The sequence below is a fragment of the Equus caballus genome, chromosome X, assembly GCF_041296265.1.
Source record: "Equus caballus isolate H_3958 breed thoroughbred chromosome X, TB-T2T, whole genome shotgun sequence".
Lineage (NCBI taxonomy): Eukaryota > Metazoa > Chordata > Mammalia > Perissodactyla > Equidae > Equus > Equus caballus.
This window is the reverse complement of record NC_091715.1, coordinates 104496100-104513937: the sequence shown is the minus strand read 5'-3', so window position 1 is coordinate 104513937 and position 17838 is coordinate 104496100. Positions and strand designations below refer to the sequence as shown.

Below are 17838 nucleotides of genomic sequence, written 5' to 3'. Positions count from 1 at the left end.
AGCTTCTGAGGTTAGGAATGGTTTGTGTGTGTGTTTTATCACGTAGTACACGATATTCATAATGTATTACATGATGAAACGTGTAATTGAAGTGCATGATGCACATGAAATTTCACATCTTTTTATTGTAAATTACTCATTGAAAGCGGTCAAAGAATTCAATTGTTGTTTCTTCTATTAAATTGTGGATTTTACCAGCTAAGTATCAAACTAAATGACACTGAGATTGCAGTATGTCCAAATGTGAAAGATCCAGTTAATGGGTCATTGCAGTTAAGATTTTAAATATGGGCCAACATTGTTGATGATGATGATGTTATCAATAATATTTTAGTTTTGACTTCATATAGAACTTATTGTTAAACAAATAAGCTTTAATTTTCCATGTGATAGTAAGTTGTGAATAATTTGAATAAAGAAATCAGAGCTGTATACCTTGAAGAGAACTTGACACGATGTGCACGAGCCTGGTTGTAAGGCACAGAATTAGATCTCTCTTGGACCTTAAAGAAACAATGCAATACTTCAGTAGAATTCTTGATCATAAGTTATTTTGAGTTATTAATTTATAGGAAGATGCCTTTCTTCGTATAGAGATATTTTCCTAAAAATACAACTTACAAAATCTGATTTTCATAAATAGATCATATTTTCATAATTACTTCTAGTATAACATTAGAACTACTTAACCATAATTTCTGATGGTATCCTTGAATTTTAGTATAATATCAGATTCTGGAGACCATATGATCAAATACCTTCGTTTTATTATTCAGGAATCTGTAGCCCAGAGAGGGAAAATGAGTTTTCTGAGAATTTTACATCAAGTCAAAGAATATCTATAATCAGAATGTGTTTTCCAACTGCTAATTTAATATTCTTTCTATGTTTTCATATTACTTTTTATATCAAGTCCAAACTTCTCACTCAAAATTTAAGTACAAACTTCTCACACACTCACCCTTTAAAGTTAACCCTAGATTTTCAATTTGTAACACAGACACATACACATCATTAAAATCTCTAAACGGTCAAAAGTGTCTCATCTTTTAGAAGGTATGTCTTTTCACTTTACAATTTGACTATAATGTCATAATCAGTGCTCCAAATATTTTTTCAATTCTAAATGAATTAATTTGGATTTTATCAATTATTCATTCATCTAATACAGCAAAATACTCAAGAAAGAGAGTATATAATGAGCCAGTTGCCATCAGTGGGGCAGATTTCCTTTCTGCTAACATTAGCAGATAGGGCCATGCAGTGTGGCCTTGCCTCATTTAGTTTTATATCACTAGGTTTCTACTCAAAATAGTTTTTAGCTACCCCAAAAATAGGTCATTCTGACTATTCAATGAGGCTGTCACACCAGATTCTTTAGAAAGGGAAATTCAATGTGTTATACTTTTTAAAAAACTGTAGCATTTTCATGCTGATCAAATCACTCTATAGTTTCTAGAAACTATACTAACCTTACTACACTATTTTTTTCTCTATGTAGTAAATTATCAAGGTTGTCTTTGTACTCCAAAAAACAGATAGTTAAGAAATGAAAAGTGTTGTCAATCATTCACGTTTTGCTAGTGAGTGTTTCCGAATACAACCAGCTGTTTGGCAGTAGGCAGGACATCTGACTGACTTCTTCGACTTTTGATTCAAGTAAGTGGCATCATGTCGACCCAGTCTAGGCCTCTTGGTTCATGAAGCTGATCTCACAAAGTTTATTGACACTAGTAAACCAGAGGCCAAAATTACTCAGAAGAGGTAAGGGCCAAAAATAAGAAAGGCTAATGCCTAATATGAATTGACCGTATTTGGTCTGAAAATTGGGGAGCAGAGAATGATTAGTAAGAATAGCATATACTAAAGCAAATGATGTATCCCAAACCAATCAGATACAGCTCATTATATTTCCCGCTTAAAGTGTCATGCTTAAAGTAACAATTATTATCTGAGAGTAAGTGAAAAGTCATCATTTAATAAAGCACAGAGGGAGATGTACTGCCTCTTGTAATTAAATAATATAATCCAGGTTATGTTCCTTCTGCCAGTGGCTAGTATTTATAAAGCAATATCCTGTTATTCACTTCAGAGGACTGTTAGTATCAGAAGGAACATATATAAAAAGGGTAATTGACCATGAAAGACATCATAGCAGACTACTGTGAAGCATCTTGAAAGAAGACATATAGAGATCTGGGGCTGTTGTGCTGATTAAGAACAACAATGAGACTCCTGATCCACTATCAGTAAGGCAAGAAGTTTTGAGTTCTTCACCCATCCACCTAGTTGCCCTTAGGGACCAGGAAATTTTTAGATGGTTAGCTGTTAGGAATGCTGGCTTTGATGATACTACTGTGTCCACACAGGAATTAAAACTGCAACTTGGGCCTCACCAATATCATGTGCTAACTAGCTATTAATATAGTCATGAAAACAAAAGACCACCTGGACACCAGGACTGACCTGATTATTCCCATCAGTGTAAGAAAATAAACCACAAGTTAAATGACCGGGACCCTGTCATAAACTACATCTCAGAACAGATAGAATCAAGGCAAAAGGTATGTGTGATTGTGTTACAAGCTGAACTACCCAAATTTCTCATGGGCAATATTGTTACTTAAAAGGATGACTGACAAGACAAACTTCAATTATTCAACTTGGTTATTTGTCAGGCATTTTATTTAAAATCAGTGCCATAAGCCTGTAAATTTAAGGAGAAAACTGACGTTATTTGTTAGCAATGATAAAATTGAGCTTTCAAGTGAAAATTTAAAGTTAAAATTTTAAATTCTTATCTGTCACCATGCACTTCACAGTTTATAAATATTCAATAATTGTTATGATGAAATTGATGGTGATATTAACAAATGCTGTTTCTTGATGTTGTATAATGAAATGCATAAATATTTGGAAAGATCTACATACACAGTAAACCAATATTTTCCAACTAACCAATTCATGAAGATACAAAATCTTGCAGGAGAAAAACTATTCATAGCACACAATAGCCCAATGGATTTTAACATTACTAAGTATACAAAATTTCACTGACATGGTTGTAGATGCCACCTCTTTAGTTTTGGTGCATTATCAAAGAATATCCACCATTATCTGAAAAAGCTATGAAAATTCTCCCCTTCCAACTACCTATATGTGAGAAGCCATCTTTCACTCATATACTTCAACCTAAACAACATATGGCAAGAAATTGAATGCAGAAGCAGACATGAGAACCCAGCCGTTTTCCACTAAGCGAGATGCAAAATAGTTATTCTTCATTAACAAATTGATAAATTTGTTTCTTATGTTAACATGTAATCGTCTTATTACTTTTTAAATTAATTTAAATTTAATTTTAATTTTTTTGGTTTCAATTTCTAATACATTAAATATCGAATGACACAATCCACATAAACAAAAGATTTTGAGGTCTTCAATGTTTAAGACCGTAAAGAAATCCTGAGACCAAGGACTTTAAGAAACACTGTTCTAGGCACTTAATGTCACAGTAACTCATGTTGAGAAACTTACCTCGTTTCCTTTAGGATCTGGAATGTATGGCTGCAATGGTTCTATTTGGACTTCAGCCTGAACTGAATGAAATACTTCGTCATTGTCTGATGATTCATCTTCTTTGTCCTTTGAAAGAAAAAGGAAAATAAATATTTCAATTGTTGTTAAAATGCAAATGATAGGAGCAACTCTATCATCCTAATGCACAATTTAAAAGAATAATTTTCAAATATTAAAATTGATTTAAATCAGTGGTTTCTAATAATTTTTGGTTCTGAATCCCTTTCAGAACCCGAGGAGTGCTACAGATTCTCTGTAGAAAACTGTATATAGACATACGTGTCTGCATTGACCACCTGTAGTTCATCTATTAGACCCAGGTTAAGAATCTCTGGCCTAAAGCTTAATTCATAACCCCAAACTGTCATATTTAGTAAGCAGTTATAAGTACAAAATTTGGTCCTCCTGTGGAATGGAAGATCCCTAATACAGTGGTGCAAATATTTAGCTCTAATTGAGCCCTAGGAGTTTAGAAAAGTTCCTGTTTTTCTATTTAAGCCAATCAATATTATTTCTTCAACTCAAAGAGAGTATTGAAAATGTGTTTTCTGGGGCTGGCCTGGTGGTGCAGTGGTTAAGCATGCACGTTCCACTTCTCGGCGGCCTGGGGATCGCTGGGTCGGATCCTGGGTGTGGACATGGCACCGCTTGGCAAGCCATGCTGTGGTAGGCGTCCCACGTATAAAAGTAGAGGAAGATGGGCATGGATGTTAACTTAGGGCCAGGCTTCCTCAGCAAAAAGAGGAGGATTGGCAGTAGCTAGCTCAGGGCTAATCTTCCTCAAGAAAGAAAAGAAAATGTGTTTCCTTTCCCTCTGGTGAGTTGAAGCACTCTCAAATGTCTCTAAACTTTAATAAATTTTCAGGTATTTCAAAAGACCTATGACTTTGACTACAGGATCAATAATTTTCTACTCGTTCAGGTTTTCTTTAAGAGTCACACATAAAGATATGAACGCCTATACAAGATGTCAGGGTCATGGGATTGATTACTATTATTTATTGACTTTTTCTTCCATTTTAGAATCGCTTCTCACAAGTATATCTATAATACTGAAAGACAATAAGTGTGTGCCATGCTACTAATACTGAGTCTTGTGGGATGCGTAAGTCTTTCATAAATGCAAAATCCATTAGATCCGATTCTTACTAGGGCTCATTGAGAATAGTCATCAACATTTTAGATGCCCTAATTTCAGGCAAATATCACTATTCTAGACTCATACCTCTCCCTTTCTCTACCTGGATTCTTTTTCTTCGTATCTTCCAGCTTTTCGGGGGGGCTAGACATCCATTTACCCTTTTGAGCCTTTCTTCTCTTGTTGTTTTTGCCTTTTCTAATGTTAAACATGTCAGGGAAATAGCATTTGTTCAATTGTCTCAATGGACACAAACCAAAAGATTCCCTTATCCAGACATTCAGACAAGGTTCATTTGTAATTACTACATTCATTATTATTAGATAAATGGATGGTGATACCAGGGATTATTTAGGATCCTCACAATGATTTCTTTAATATAAATGGATGCTGTGGAGTATTAGAAAACAACTACTCTCCTAATTTTGTTGACCTCATTAACTTATTTATGAAGCTCACAAACTCTTCATTGTCAGATTAGATTTGTCAGAATGAATTCATCAACTCCAGCCAAATTATATCCACTTATAGTAGAGAATTTTGAAAAACTGTTTTATTCTCTATTCAATCAGAGAGATCAACATACTGCATACCACAGTTCAAAGGAGTGCAGGGACGAACTTGTAACTTGTGTCATGTTCTATATACCCACTTCATTGATTAATTATGTAAAATAGGTGGAAAATTAGTAAGACATGTCATACGTATGGTAACTATATACAAAATATTTTGGAGACTGTTTTTCCTTCTCATTTTAACCTTGATTTAAACATTCTGAAGTACAAAAATCAGTGCAATTCACTTAGTACATTTCAGCATTCTATGGGAAGAAAGAGTAAGTAAACTAACTTAGAAGTTAGAGGAACAAAACCAAATTTGTTTTCCTGTTTATTTTTAATGAGTTATAATTGACATTTTGAACTAAGAAAGTAATTTTTAAAGATCCAGAATAGTAATTTTAAATGTACATATGATGTCCCTTTACTGGTTAAGGGAGCAATAGGTAGAAAACTAATAATTAAAGCTATATCTCTATAGATTTCGAGCAATTACTTGGATCATTCAAGACAATTTTTCTTTCTCAAATTTAGTCACAATTATCTGCAAATTTCAGGATAATTTATTTGAAGCACAAATTAGTTAATCTTCTCTGGGACACAAGAAATATTTATTTCATTTGGTTTCACAGAGAGAAAACACGTGAGTATGAACTAGCATATTTTCTTTGCGTATTTGACTCAGTAAAAATATCAGAAACTCTTACATTTGCAACTTGTCTCAACTCTTCCTCGTGCTGGTTAAAGATATCCTCCCATCTGCGTTGGCGCCTTTGCCTGCGGGCTTCTAAATCTGAGAGCTCAAACTCTTCAGTTCTCTGTGATAACTTTGCCCGGAACCTCTTTGGTGATAGTCTTTTTGCCAGTGCCTGCCTTAGACTAGAAACCTTTGATTTTTTCTTTCGTGCCTGTTCTGGTTGAGAGTAAAACATGTTTGATGACAGGTTTTCCATCAGGGTTTGCAGTGGACCAAGTGGCTTTGAGTTATGTGAGTTTGGTGCTCGAAGTAAGTCTTTTGATAGTCCCTCTATCAGTGCTTGAACTGAGCCAATTGCCTGCAGGGGTTCTAGTGCCCAGGCCTGTGCCTGAGGTGACCCTTCCATTTGCCCCTCTACTGGAATGAGCACCTGAGTATCCAAATGTAGTGGCAACAGCACGTGGTGGTTCTGTGACAGTAAGGGCAGAAACACCTGGGCATGTACTCGTAAGGCCTCAGGTTCCCCTGCCTCAGTCTCTGCCTGTGTGGGCTCAGTAGCCTGTTCCTGTACCTCTGGCTGTTCAGGTGCCCGGTTCTGTTCCAGCTGCTGTTCAGGTACCTGGTTTTGCCTCTGCTGTTGTTCAGGAGCCTGGCCCTGCCTTTGTTGTTGTTCAGGTACCTGGCCTTGCCCCTGAAATTCTTCTGGTACCTGGTCCAGATCCTGGGGCTCTTCTGATGCCTGGGGCTGGGTCTGAGCCTGTTGTTCATTGGGTACCTGTGCCTGTACCTGTAGAGGCCTAGGTGCCTTAACCTGAGCCTGTAGTGGCATGAGCATCCAGGCTGCCCTTCTTAGTCGTGGAGGTGCCTTAATCTGCACCTGTAGGGGCCTAGACGCTTTAGCCTTAACCTGAGCCTGTAGTGGCATGAACACCTGAGCTGCCCCTTGTAGTCGCTGAGGTGCCTGGGCTTGCCCCTGTAGAGGCCTAGGTGCATTGTCCTGAGCCTGTAGTGGCATGAACACCCTGGCTGCTCCCTGTAGATGCTGAAGTGCCTGGACCTGTGGCTCTTCTCGATCAGGTAACCACCTTGGCTGAGAAGGTTCTCCATGTAGGACTCTAAGTGGTCTGCATCTACTGCTGGTTGGCAGTCTCAGAAGCTCATGAGTACAAGAAGGTCCTCTAGAAATAAACATACAGATGATTGCCACACAATTAGAGTTGTCAGTGGAGTGAAGTTATTCAGGGGAAATGCTTTTATTTATTTTATTTATGAACATTTTCTGCAATAAAGATATTTTCAGTAAATCTTTCTTGAATCATTCCTGTAATGTCTAAAATATTCTTTGTATTACTAATATACTCAACCTTAATGGTCTGATAATCTACTTGATCATTCTATTCTCAGAACTTAAGGAATCTTTGAGTAGTAAGAAAAATTTTTCTTCAACATCTCCACTCAGATTTCTCTTGAAAATAGAGACCTGTTATTTGTTGTATCAGAAAGGATTCAGTTTTTCTGAGTCAAGTGCAACAATATTGAATCAACTGTCTTACATGAATTGCTAACATCAAATTGTATATGTAATTCGTTTCACACACCTGAATCTTCTTATGGTGTACTGTTCCTTAATAGCTTCTTCTCTTTCAAAGATCAGAGGTATTCCTTTTTATGAAAGAGAAAAAATAACACATAACAATCAGCCAAGATTCATGTAATCCACCTTAGTCAATTTGCACCCTCTAACGTTCAGGATGTCGAGTGAATTTACAAGGACAAAAAGGTGACAACCCTTCAAATCACACCTGGTTAGTGATGTAGACAATATCCTAGTTCCTAGGCCCACTTTTGCGGCATGGTGAAACTAATCCATAGAGACTAATTACTCTGGGCATAGGAAAGAAAATTTAGCAATCTGATTGCTGCAATTCTACAGAGAAAGAATTGAGAAAGGCAAAGGGAGAAAGGGACAAGAGAAACTCTAGATAGTTGGTGAACATGGCTTATAGGTGTGTGGTCTAGACGTAGGAACTTCATGGCTTGGGCCCACACCTATGTTTGGTCCTTTCAATGAAGGTCTTTGGAAATAAGGATCAGGATCTTTCGTCTTTTCAATTAAAAGGTAAAAATTTAAATTCTGGGCTTTGCACTTAACACGTTGAAAATGTTCAGCTTTCCTGTCAGCTGTGCTGTACTGAAATATAGAAGCTTACAAACAGAAGTTTCCTTTAGAGTTTTCTATATTAAAGTGTTTAGGGCAACTGTATTTACATCTTCCATGTAATCTCCATATAAATGTGACTTTTCTCGCAGGTAACATTCTGTAAATCTTGCAACTCTGGAAATTAGCAAATTCTCAAGTAGATGTGAGGTCTTGCTGTGCCCATTTGAGGCTGGCTGGCTTCTGCGATATTGGTCCAATGAATTCTCCATCATGGTTAAATAAATTAATTCCTGCTGCTTCTCACTCCAAAATAGGATATACATAGTTACGCAGATGGAAGAAGCTCCACTGCAATCAGTCCTGTAGCTAATCTGAGAATGCCTGGTATCTTTTTCAGGTTCCCCCTTTTCCATTTCATTGCTACTCTCAACCGTGCCTACGGTGCCCCAAATTAAATGTGGAATATGCCATATAACCTATAAAGTTAGAACTTCCTAAGTCATTTTCTCTGGATTTGATGAAAATCCATCCTGCCATTTTTGGCATTAATATATAGAAGCTTAATTTTACTTGTATAAATTAGTTCCTTTAATCACATCTTACAGTTGGAGATTAGTCATAAAACAAACTTTGTATGTGCACAGACATTACTTTAAAATTAACAGTCAATAAATGGTTAATTACAAATCTGTTTATCTCATTGGAGTTAATCAAAATATTAGCCAGAAAAGAACAGTAAGGATATAAATTTTATCTTTTTATTTATTTTATTGCTTCAGTTAGGAGTTTTCTTAAAATAAATTTGGTACATCACAAAATTCTTCTTGAGGCTTTCAAGGTCTTTGTAAATATGAAAACTTTCCAGTTGTAACTGGCAATGATTTATAATCTTATGTATGTAGATGATCACACAAGAGATAATAAATTAAGTGCACATGGCATATTAATGGGAAAACTAAATATCAAAGGCCTCAGAATTTCACTTTCAACCTAATTCTTAAAACAAATATTATTTTTTCTGAAAAAAATAAATGAATAAATTCTGCTCTCATCTGACTATTCATTCCAGTAAGTGAAAGTTCATATATTTTACCTTTTTTCTGTCTCTTTTTAATGATACCAGTAAGATGCTTCTTTAATGACTCAACAACATGTCCTTCATTTTTTATATTCCAAACAAATGGGTGATGAAGCATGTTTGCAGAAGTAGGACGAAATAGGAAATTTTTTATCATGCACTTTTCCATGAAATTGTGGAACTTGCGGGACCTAAAACAAATGAGTCAAAGAGACGAAAGAACATTCTCATGCCTGCCACACCTCCTCCTGCCCCTACCCACATGCCACTCTGAGGGTCATATTTTTAGAGAGAGTTGTCTCTAGCTGTAATTGCCTTTTCAATTGGCAAATGTTCTATAGCTTGACAAAATCCATTACACAGTAATGCCATTCAAACCTCAGAAGAGGCCAGCGTCAACGGCATTTTTTACCCAAGTAATAGTAGAAACTTCAATGAATTCAGAAGTATGTACATGGTAAAAAGTCAGGTAGTGGGATGGATATACGTAGACCATGAGCACAGACTGGTCAACCTACAGCAGTCATGCTTTAAAGCCTGAATGTTTCACTTGACTATATGCACTGTGAGCTACAGAGATGTGGATGTAATGATCTAAAAAAGGGTGCTAATAGCACCGGGACAAAACTAATTAAATAGCCCATCAAAACAGATGTGGCCAGAAAGCCTGAATCTATGGGAAGGGCTAAAATGAATCATAGGAATAATGTCAGCAATCAAATCATAGTCACCATTTCTACCAGGGCAAGAAACATATACTAACAATAAGCAAGGGCTTCAGGTACTAGATCAAAAAGCTTCAGCCAGAAGGGTCCCAAGTTTAGTTGGCTTGTAGCACCCTTAGGTGAACAAGTCCTCTTCTCTAGGTATGTGGATGTTTAGTTTAATGGGTCAAATAACTGGGCTGTATGTCACAATCATTGACTGCTGATCTAGCACAATGAGAAACTTCACACTTGGTTTCAATTGGTCTGTCCATTACTGGAGAAACAACTGAATATGCCTTTAATGCCAGGACAGTAATGTAACCATTATATGCTATGGAGGGCATTACTTGTTTCTAGTTAGCTAGCTAGCTCTTAATTAAAACTAGGCATTTAGACCCCCCACTTAAGGTAACGGTTTTTAGGAAATATTGTCCAATAAGGATATTGAAGCAGGACTGACCAAATGAATTAAAACTACTTTGCTACATAAAAGTTTCAAATTAATGTGTTTAGGATATTAAGTCATTCATCTTTACCATCCACTGGATTTGACTTTGGGAGCAGACTCCCGCAAAATAACGAAGAGGGCTTCCAAGGGCTGAAGATTACACAGGGCTGCAAAGCAAAACAGATAATTTTAGAATTAGAATGAATAAGAAGGGTAACTACTGAGCACACTCTTCATTCCAGAAGGAATTCTCAGTGTTCTTTCACATATCATGTTGAATAGACACTAAAGAATAAATAGATACAAAAGAATGTAGTTAAAGGAAAAGCTCATTTTAATGCAAGCGGTCTATTATGTAAGATCCTAAAGCCTTGCTACTGCCAGGTGTGACAAATCAATAATAAATTATACTAGATAAAAATTTTGAAATGTGTGATTGATGATATATAGCTAGAGAAGTAAACTAAAAGTGGTGACAAGCCCTCTTCTGAGTTTTTGTATTGTAGGCATCTACAGTCGTAAAATTGGAATATGTAATTATAGGCTAAAAAAGTCAACCAGACTAGTAGCTAAGCACAATAATATATAAAGAATGACTTAGTAGTCTAAAAACATGAGAAGAATCTATTTTGAAAGCTCACAGTCCTAGGAAAAGAGGTAGATATCGTGTAATTAATTGTTAAGAACACACTCTCTAGTGTAAGATCACCTGGGTCCAAATGCTAGGTTTTTCTTTGCGACTTTGGGAGAACTACTTAACCTATCTGTGCCTCAGTTTCTTCATCTGAAAAACAGAAAATATATCAAGAATCCCTTAAAAGGGTTTCTGTGAGGATTAAATGGCAACCTACATAGAAAAGTGTCTGGCATACAGTAGACACTTAGTAAATATTAGCTACTGATATTATAATAAAGATTTTAACTATCTGGCGCTTCAAGTCTGTGCCAAGTTACTGGACTGTCATTCTCTTTTTCAGACACACAACCATACAAAGAAAAGCCTATTCCAATATGTGCTATATAAATTCATTACCTCACTGGTTTGGGAATTCTGGGCTTTTCTATAAAGGTTTAAATATGTGTCTCACTTCACTTACTTCCTCTGGTGTTTTGATTAAAGAAAACTGGCAGCACAAAAAATCTCTGAAGGAGAGCCATAGTGTAAATTTCATCTAACACTATAAGTGTGTCATTCATGTGAGGAAAATTTGATATTAATGACTCTTTAGGGCCATCATTCTTCTCCCATGATACATCTCCAGAAAAACTACAATGCCAAACTGGCCTCTCATAGTAGTAGGAAAAAACTCCCAGGGTAATTTCATTAGAGTGATATAAAGGCAAGTGTTCAAAGGTCAAGCTTTTGTTTCAATTACATGGGTATAAATTAATAGAAGGTGCAAATTGATACTTGAGGGCAGAATTAGCCCCAAACTCAAAAGATCAGGATCATATTTGACTCACTTCATTCCTTTATTATGTCAAATCAGTCACCAGATTCTGTCCTTTAAACATATTGTGAGTTTGTACAATATTAAGCGGTTGTCATCTAACAACATCTGAGCATCATTCAGTCAACAAACAACATCTTCAGAGGTCCAGAGGTAGGGCATTGATTAGGTAAGTTTTCATTAATGGAAAGGAGAAATCCACAAAGGAATGGAGGATAGGATGGGCACAACAGCTATGTCAAACAGCAGTTGTGGAGGTTTCCTATATGGTCTAATTTTAAGAATGCTAGGAAATCCCCCTTCACTCCATATCTCCAACATTGCCCAAACTTCCACCATTAGAAGTTCACTCCTTTGAAATAGCAAACCTCCTTTGAAAACACATCTTTTGATGGGTAGGAAACATTAAACTGGGGGTAGTTTGAATTAGTTTAAATAATGTGGTTTACTCCTACAATATGTTTAGATCTGAAGGAATCTTCTCAGTACTGAAGGAATGGGTCTCCTGATGAGACAGGTAAATCTGAGTCACGAGACACTCAGGTAAAGATCGAGCTGGAGGTGTAAGGGAGAGACACTACAAGGAATAGAAGAAGGACTATAAACAATCATGGCTGAAAATGTTAAAAATAATCTCTACAAGGCCAAAGAGAATGATAAAATAGAGAAGGATATGGTTCAGATTAAGGTAAATTGGCTGGTGTAGATCCTTGACAAGGAGGGAGAGTAGGAGTAAACTGTCAACCTTATCCTGCTTCTCCACCAGGCCAACAATTCACTTTGCCATAGAGTAGGGAAACAAAGAACCACACCTATTCAATATTATCCGGCCTATGATATTCTGATGTTTGAATAACTACTAGGAGTAGTCTGGCCTTGGTGTAAAGGTCTCCACATTAAGTTTGAATTCTTATCCAGAACCCAAAGACTTAAGAAGCTCGTGGTGTGCAACGGTTCAGATCTTCTCTCGTGTGAGATCCCTTACAGCACCCTTCCAGTGAGAAATTCTCCCTCTCTTTTTACTTCTCTGGGAGAGACTTACCAAAGAAAGAATGGAATTTTGTTATCTGGACCTCAGAAGCAATTATCACATAACTGTCACTTTGGAAGGCTATCCTCTCTGAGCTTATAATTTTCATGACCTGGAGGATTTTTGCAGTTAAATTCATGACAATCATTTCCATCCAAAATTAATACTCCAGGCAATAAAGGAGGCTGATTAAAGACAAATATTTTAGCAGTGTAGCTGTTTCAAGTTGCTCATGACCAAAGTTGCACCATTCCAATTACTTACCCAGGCATGATTGTTTTATTTTCTATTGTTGTAAGTTAAGAATATCCTCATCCTCACCTGTCTTTTGCAAGAAGTTTGCCATTTGTGTACTCTGTTAAAAACTCCTTCTCTGCACTTTTTCTGTGAGTTTTCTCACTACCCCTTTTTTCCTCCCAAGATTTAATATTTTAGAGTGAAAACATGAAACAAAAAAGGTGAACCAAGAAGTACAAATCTGCAAAACGTAGAAAGGTAGTTTTTTGAAAGAAATGGCGAGGAACACTCAAAAACAAAAGAAAAAACATTCTACTTGATGCAGTCGTGCATTCTAACCAAATATACACATCAATATGCATATGAAATACTGTATCTTGTATTTAAAGAAAACAAGAGAGAGAGCAAGAGAGAAGCAGCAGCTGCTGCTACTCAATCTAACATAATCTAAGCATGTTTCACAAAGGGAAATTATCAGGAGTTAATGAGGAATAAGATTCATCTTCCTAGTCTTGTTTCAATTTTATATATGTGGCATATATAATTTTCTTCCATCATTTATTTTTACTCCCTCAACATAGGTACTTTGCAGTTTTTTGGGTGGTAGAAGAGATGCAGCAGCAACCTGATCTCCACATCTGTCCCAGCTTTAACCCAAGCCTCTTCTGGGATATTCCAAGGGACACCAGGAGTTCTTAACAATTATGTTACCACTATTTCTACTCCTTGAAATTACTCCCATTGGCCTTGAAAAATAGTGCTAAGATAGTCCAAGCTTGTAAAGCTTGGTGGGTGGACATTGCCAAACAGAGCATGCGGGAATATGGGAACCTATAGGATCTGCTTGGAGAGAAGGAAGCAAACCAATTAGACTCCCCTCCCCACACATACTCCAAGCATTTTTCTCACTTCTCATTCAACAATACCAGGAATGTGTTAATCATTTCTATCTTTGGATTTAGGTATTAAGGATAGCAAATATGCTCTGCTTATGGGGTCATACATTAGATGGTGATCAATCACTTATACCTAAGTTAACATTCTATTTTTACTTTCCTACCAGAAAGCAGTATCCTGAAAGAACAAGTCATTTAAATGATGATGAGGAAGGAGAAACAAGAGGAAATGGAGCCCTCTGAGCAATAAAGGGCACTGGAGTGGCTAAAAGGAACAAAGAAGTCACCAAAGGTGAGCTAGACTGACTCCAAAGGAAAAAAAAGCTTACTTTCCAATATTGTTGAGGATTGGCTCAATTTCAATAAACCACTGGAGGATTTTCTCAACTGTCACAGTCTAAAGTAGTAGTAGTGTGTGACTATAAATATTCTAGAATCTAAATATTCCATCAGTCGATATTTACCAGAATGCTTTACATTCTGGTTGATTAGGACTGTCAGGACAAAATACCACTGAGGTTAAATTGAAACAACACTCAATCAACCTAAAATAAGATATCAGAGGAGAGAAAAGCACCAACTTTTTTTCTAGACCTATCTGGCCATTCTGACTGGAGCATCTGGTGATCATTGAAAAGGCCACCGTTTATAGTTTGGCACATAGTGTGGCACCTGTGAGGCGAGTACAAGCTGACTGCTACAAGTGGCAGATTTGTACAGCATATTTCCCTAGATTTTAACAAATATCAAACATTTTTACTCACGAGGAGCCCCTTCAGCCATTTCAATAGCAGTGATTCCCACGGACCACACATCACTCTGCAAAGGAAAAGATGATAAAAAATAATGTCACTTAAAAATGGGAAACTGATAGTAATCAGAATTTCAAAACAATCTTTCGCTGAGGGGAGTGTCAATGCCAGAGTCATTTTATGGACTTTCTATGATAAAGCTTCACTATAGACAGACATTATAGGAATATGTTATCTGGTTGATATGGGATGGGGTTCAGTGTAAGGAAAATTCATCTTGGATGTACAGTCACGCATCGCTTAATGACGGGGACACGTTTTGAGAAACATGCCGTTAGGCGATTTCTTTGTTGTGCAAACATCATAGAGTATATTTACACAGACCTAGATGATATAGTCTACTACACACATAAGTTATATGGTACTAATCTTATGGGACCACCGTTGTATATGCAGTCCATCACTGACCAAAACATCATTATGTGGCACATGACTCTATTGCCATTGTTACCTTAATTGAAATATCAAAAGGAACATGCTGTAAAGAAGTCTTATTACATAAGCCTACTAGCTGTGCAATCTTAGGCAAATTATTTAACTCTCTGTACCTCAATTTCACCCGATGTAAAATGGAGATAATAATGGTATCCACCTCATAGGACTGGTATGAGCATTAAATGAAATATTATAAATAAAAGCACTTCCAGCAGTTCCTTGAATATAGTAAATTGAGGATAGAATTATTGTAATTCTAGGAAATTGTATTCTAAGAGGCTCTAGGAAATTATCCTCACTACCGTTAACTGTACCTTGTTTTTTAGAATGTAGAAATGGCACAAGGCTAGAGGCACACTGACTGGTTGGAAAACTAGTAAACAAGTTAATGGAATTCTTAGAACCCCAGTTTACAGATCTCTTAGCTTCAAAGTGTTGTTGCGATGGTCTAAGTTTAAGCTTTCTTTCAGTTACATGGGGCTAAAAATTAAAAACAAATAATTAATATGGGTGAAAGTCTTCGAAAGACTGCAAAAATTGTACAGATATAAAACATTATTTTTTCAGCAAGCCACTAAAAGATATTATGCTTCTATAGTCTTCACAGCTCCTAATAGCACTGGATTGTAATAAGCTCTCAATAGATCTGCTTGCAGATCAAGGAGAGGGCATTTAAGGGAAAGGGAAAAGAGATGAAACTTGTATTAATCAACTTCAACTATTGAGTCCTAGGTTCCACACAACGAAACCACAATGAATTGTTTGGATGACTTATGATGTGGAGAGGGAGTGTGGTTTTTCCAGTCTATAGCAAATGGAGAGTTTTCTTTCCACATCAGCTTTTTGAAATGTGTACATAGATGTATATTGTCCAAATTGCAGCTTCAGTGGAAATTTTAATAAATAGCATGAATTGTTACTTAATTTGTCTATTCCATTGATTTTCTGTGGTTTGGACGTGAACCATGCCAAAGATTTTCTCCATTACCCTGAGTAATCAAATTATTTTTTTCTTTTTGGAGCTAACTTACTGTGGGGATTAGTAATTGGCTTTACATTTACTCATTTTAAAGTTTACAAAGCCCTCTGCTCCTGGAAGTTAAATTTCCATATAAAGCCACATAATATAATATTTTTACCAAGAAGTTGCAAGCAACATGAACTAGACATTCTTCCTCAAATATGGATAACTCCCAATGGTGTACTTTGTCTACATTTTTAGAAAATATTATTTTTCTGCATATAATCAAACCACACATAAGAATAGCAGCTAGTATTTCCTATTAGAGTTTAACATGAAAGGAGGAGCAGTCTGCTTTTTATTCTTTCATTTTATGATTTAAAAACAAACATTAGTCACAACTTTCCAAACTTTAATTCCCACTATCGGAATTTTCACACTTACTCTGTAATCATAGGAGCGTCTTGGGTCTTCATCACAGTCAATCACCTCAGGTGCCATCCAGTACGGTGTCCCAATGAAGCTATTTCTCCTCCCATTAGTTCTGCTCACCTGGGCACTCACTCCAAAATCCACTGCAAAATTCACCATATGTCAAAATAATTAATCAGTAACAAAAAGCTCAATAAGTTATTGCTTTAACTTGGAAAGCCAATACAAAAGCCACAATGGTTAACAGATTTTCATTCCAACCCAGCAAACTTTACCATGAAGTCTACTCCAGGAATACTGGGAAGTAGGCTTTTGCTGCTATTTATATTGGAAAGCAACTCAGCACTGGTATTATAAATCTACAGTAGGTTTGGCTGAATGTTTACCATGAATATTAAAAATAAAGTTCCATCACTATACCCCGAACTTCTGAAGTGATAACATATGTAGTGTTTGGACCTGCCACCAGACTGGAGGAAGACCAGCATTGTAAGCAACATCTAAGAAATCTAAAACCTATTAGTAGTTTATTAGGAAGCCTCACTCATGGTGTTGGGGGGTTCCATCACTTTGATAAAGAAAAATGAGCTTTCTGCTAGAATTTAGTTTAACTTCTTCTACAGATCTTTTGAATCAGATGCAAATATTTTCTGTGGTATCTATATCTTAGCTTAGACTATAAAAGTTCTGTCTCCTATTCATCTGTGGGATACATTATATGAAAATATTTAGTATGGTATCCTCAGAAACAGACAGAAAAAAGGCTAAAGTAGACTGGGGTTATTTAGTCCAGAAAAAATAAGACAGGGATGAAAAATGAAGTAGATTTTCTAATTTAGAATGGTTTCCAGGAATCTGGAGGACGGAGAACAACATTGACTGAAAAGTAGTTTGAAGAACTTAAGAGAAGAAAAGAAAAATAAAAAAGTTAAAAGTTTAGGGCCGTCTTTAAAGAAGGCTCTAACAAGATCAACAACAACAAAATGTCCATAATATGAGAAAATCATCATTGGGTGTGAACAATCTCATTATGTAGATTTTTTTTTTTTTTGAGAATAGGTTAAATCAGAGCTGAGCATTCTTGATATCCCTGAGAGCCAACTTTAAGGGCCAAAATAACACCTATGAAGGCCATAAGCTGACACATGACCCTCAGGGAAGAAAATGAAAGGAGAAAAGAGTAGAAGGAAGTGATGAATGGAAGAAAAAAAAAAAAAAA

The 17838-nt window shown here is 36.3% G+C and overlaps 1 protein-coding gene across 7 annotated transcripts in view; it reads right to left on the bottom strand.

Annotated features, from left to right (window-relative positions):
• NRK (Nik related kinase) overlaps nt 1-17838 on the bottom strand; it is a 123730-nt gene that overhangs the window by 32075 nt on the left and 73817 nt on the right. For all 7 annotated transcript variants that reach the window (XM_070258396.1, XM_014729062.3, XM_070258393.1 and 4 more), the window contains 8 exons: nt 16632-16762; nt 14744-14798; nt 10454-10532; nt 9226-9401; nt 7570-7633; nt 5982-7149; nt 3538-3645; nt 436-503 (listed from right to left, as the gene is read on the bottom strand). In XM_070258396.1, coding sequence (XP_070114497.1) covers nt 436-503; nt 3538-3645; nt 5982-7149; nt 7570-7633; nt 9226-9401; nt 10454-10532; nt 14744-14798; nt 16632-16762 — 1849 coding nt within the window. The remainder of the gene's footprint in view (nt 1-435; nt 504-3537; nt 3646-5981; nt 7150-7569; nt 7634-9225; nt 9402-10453; nt 10533-14743; nt 14799-16631; nt 16763-17838) is intronic.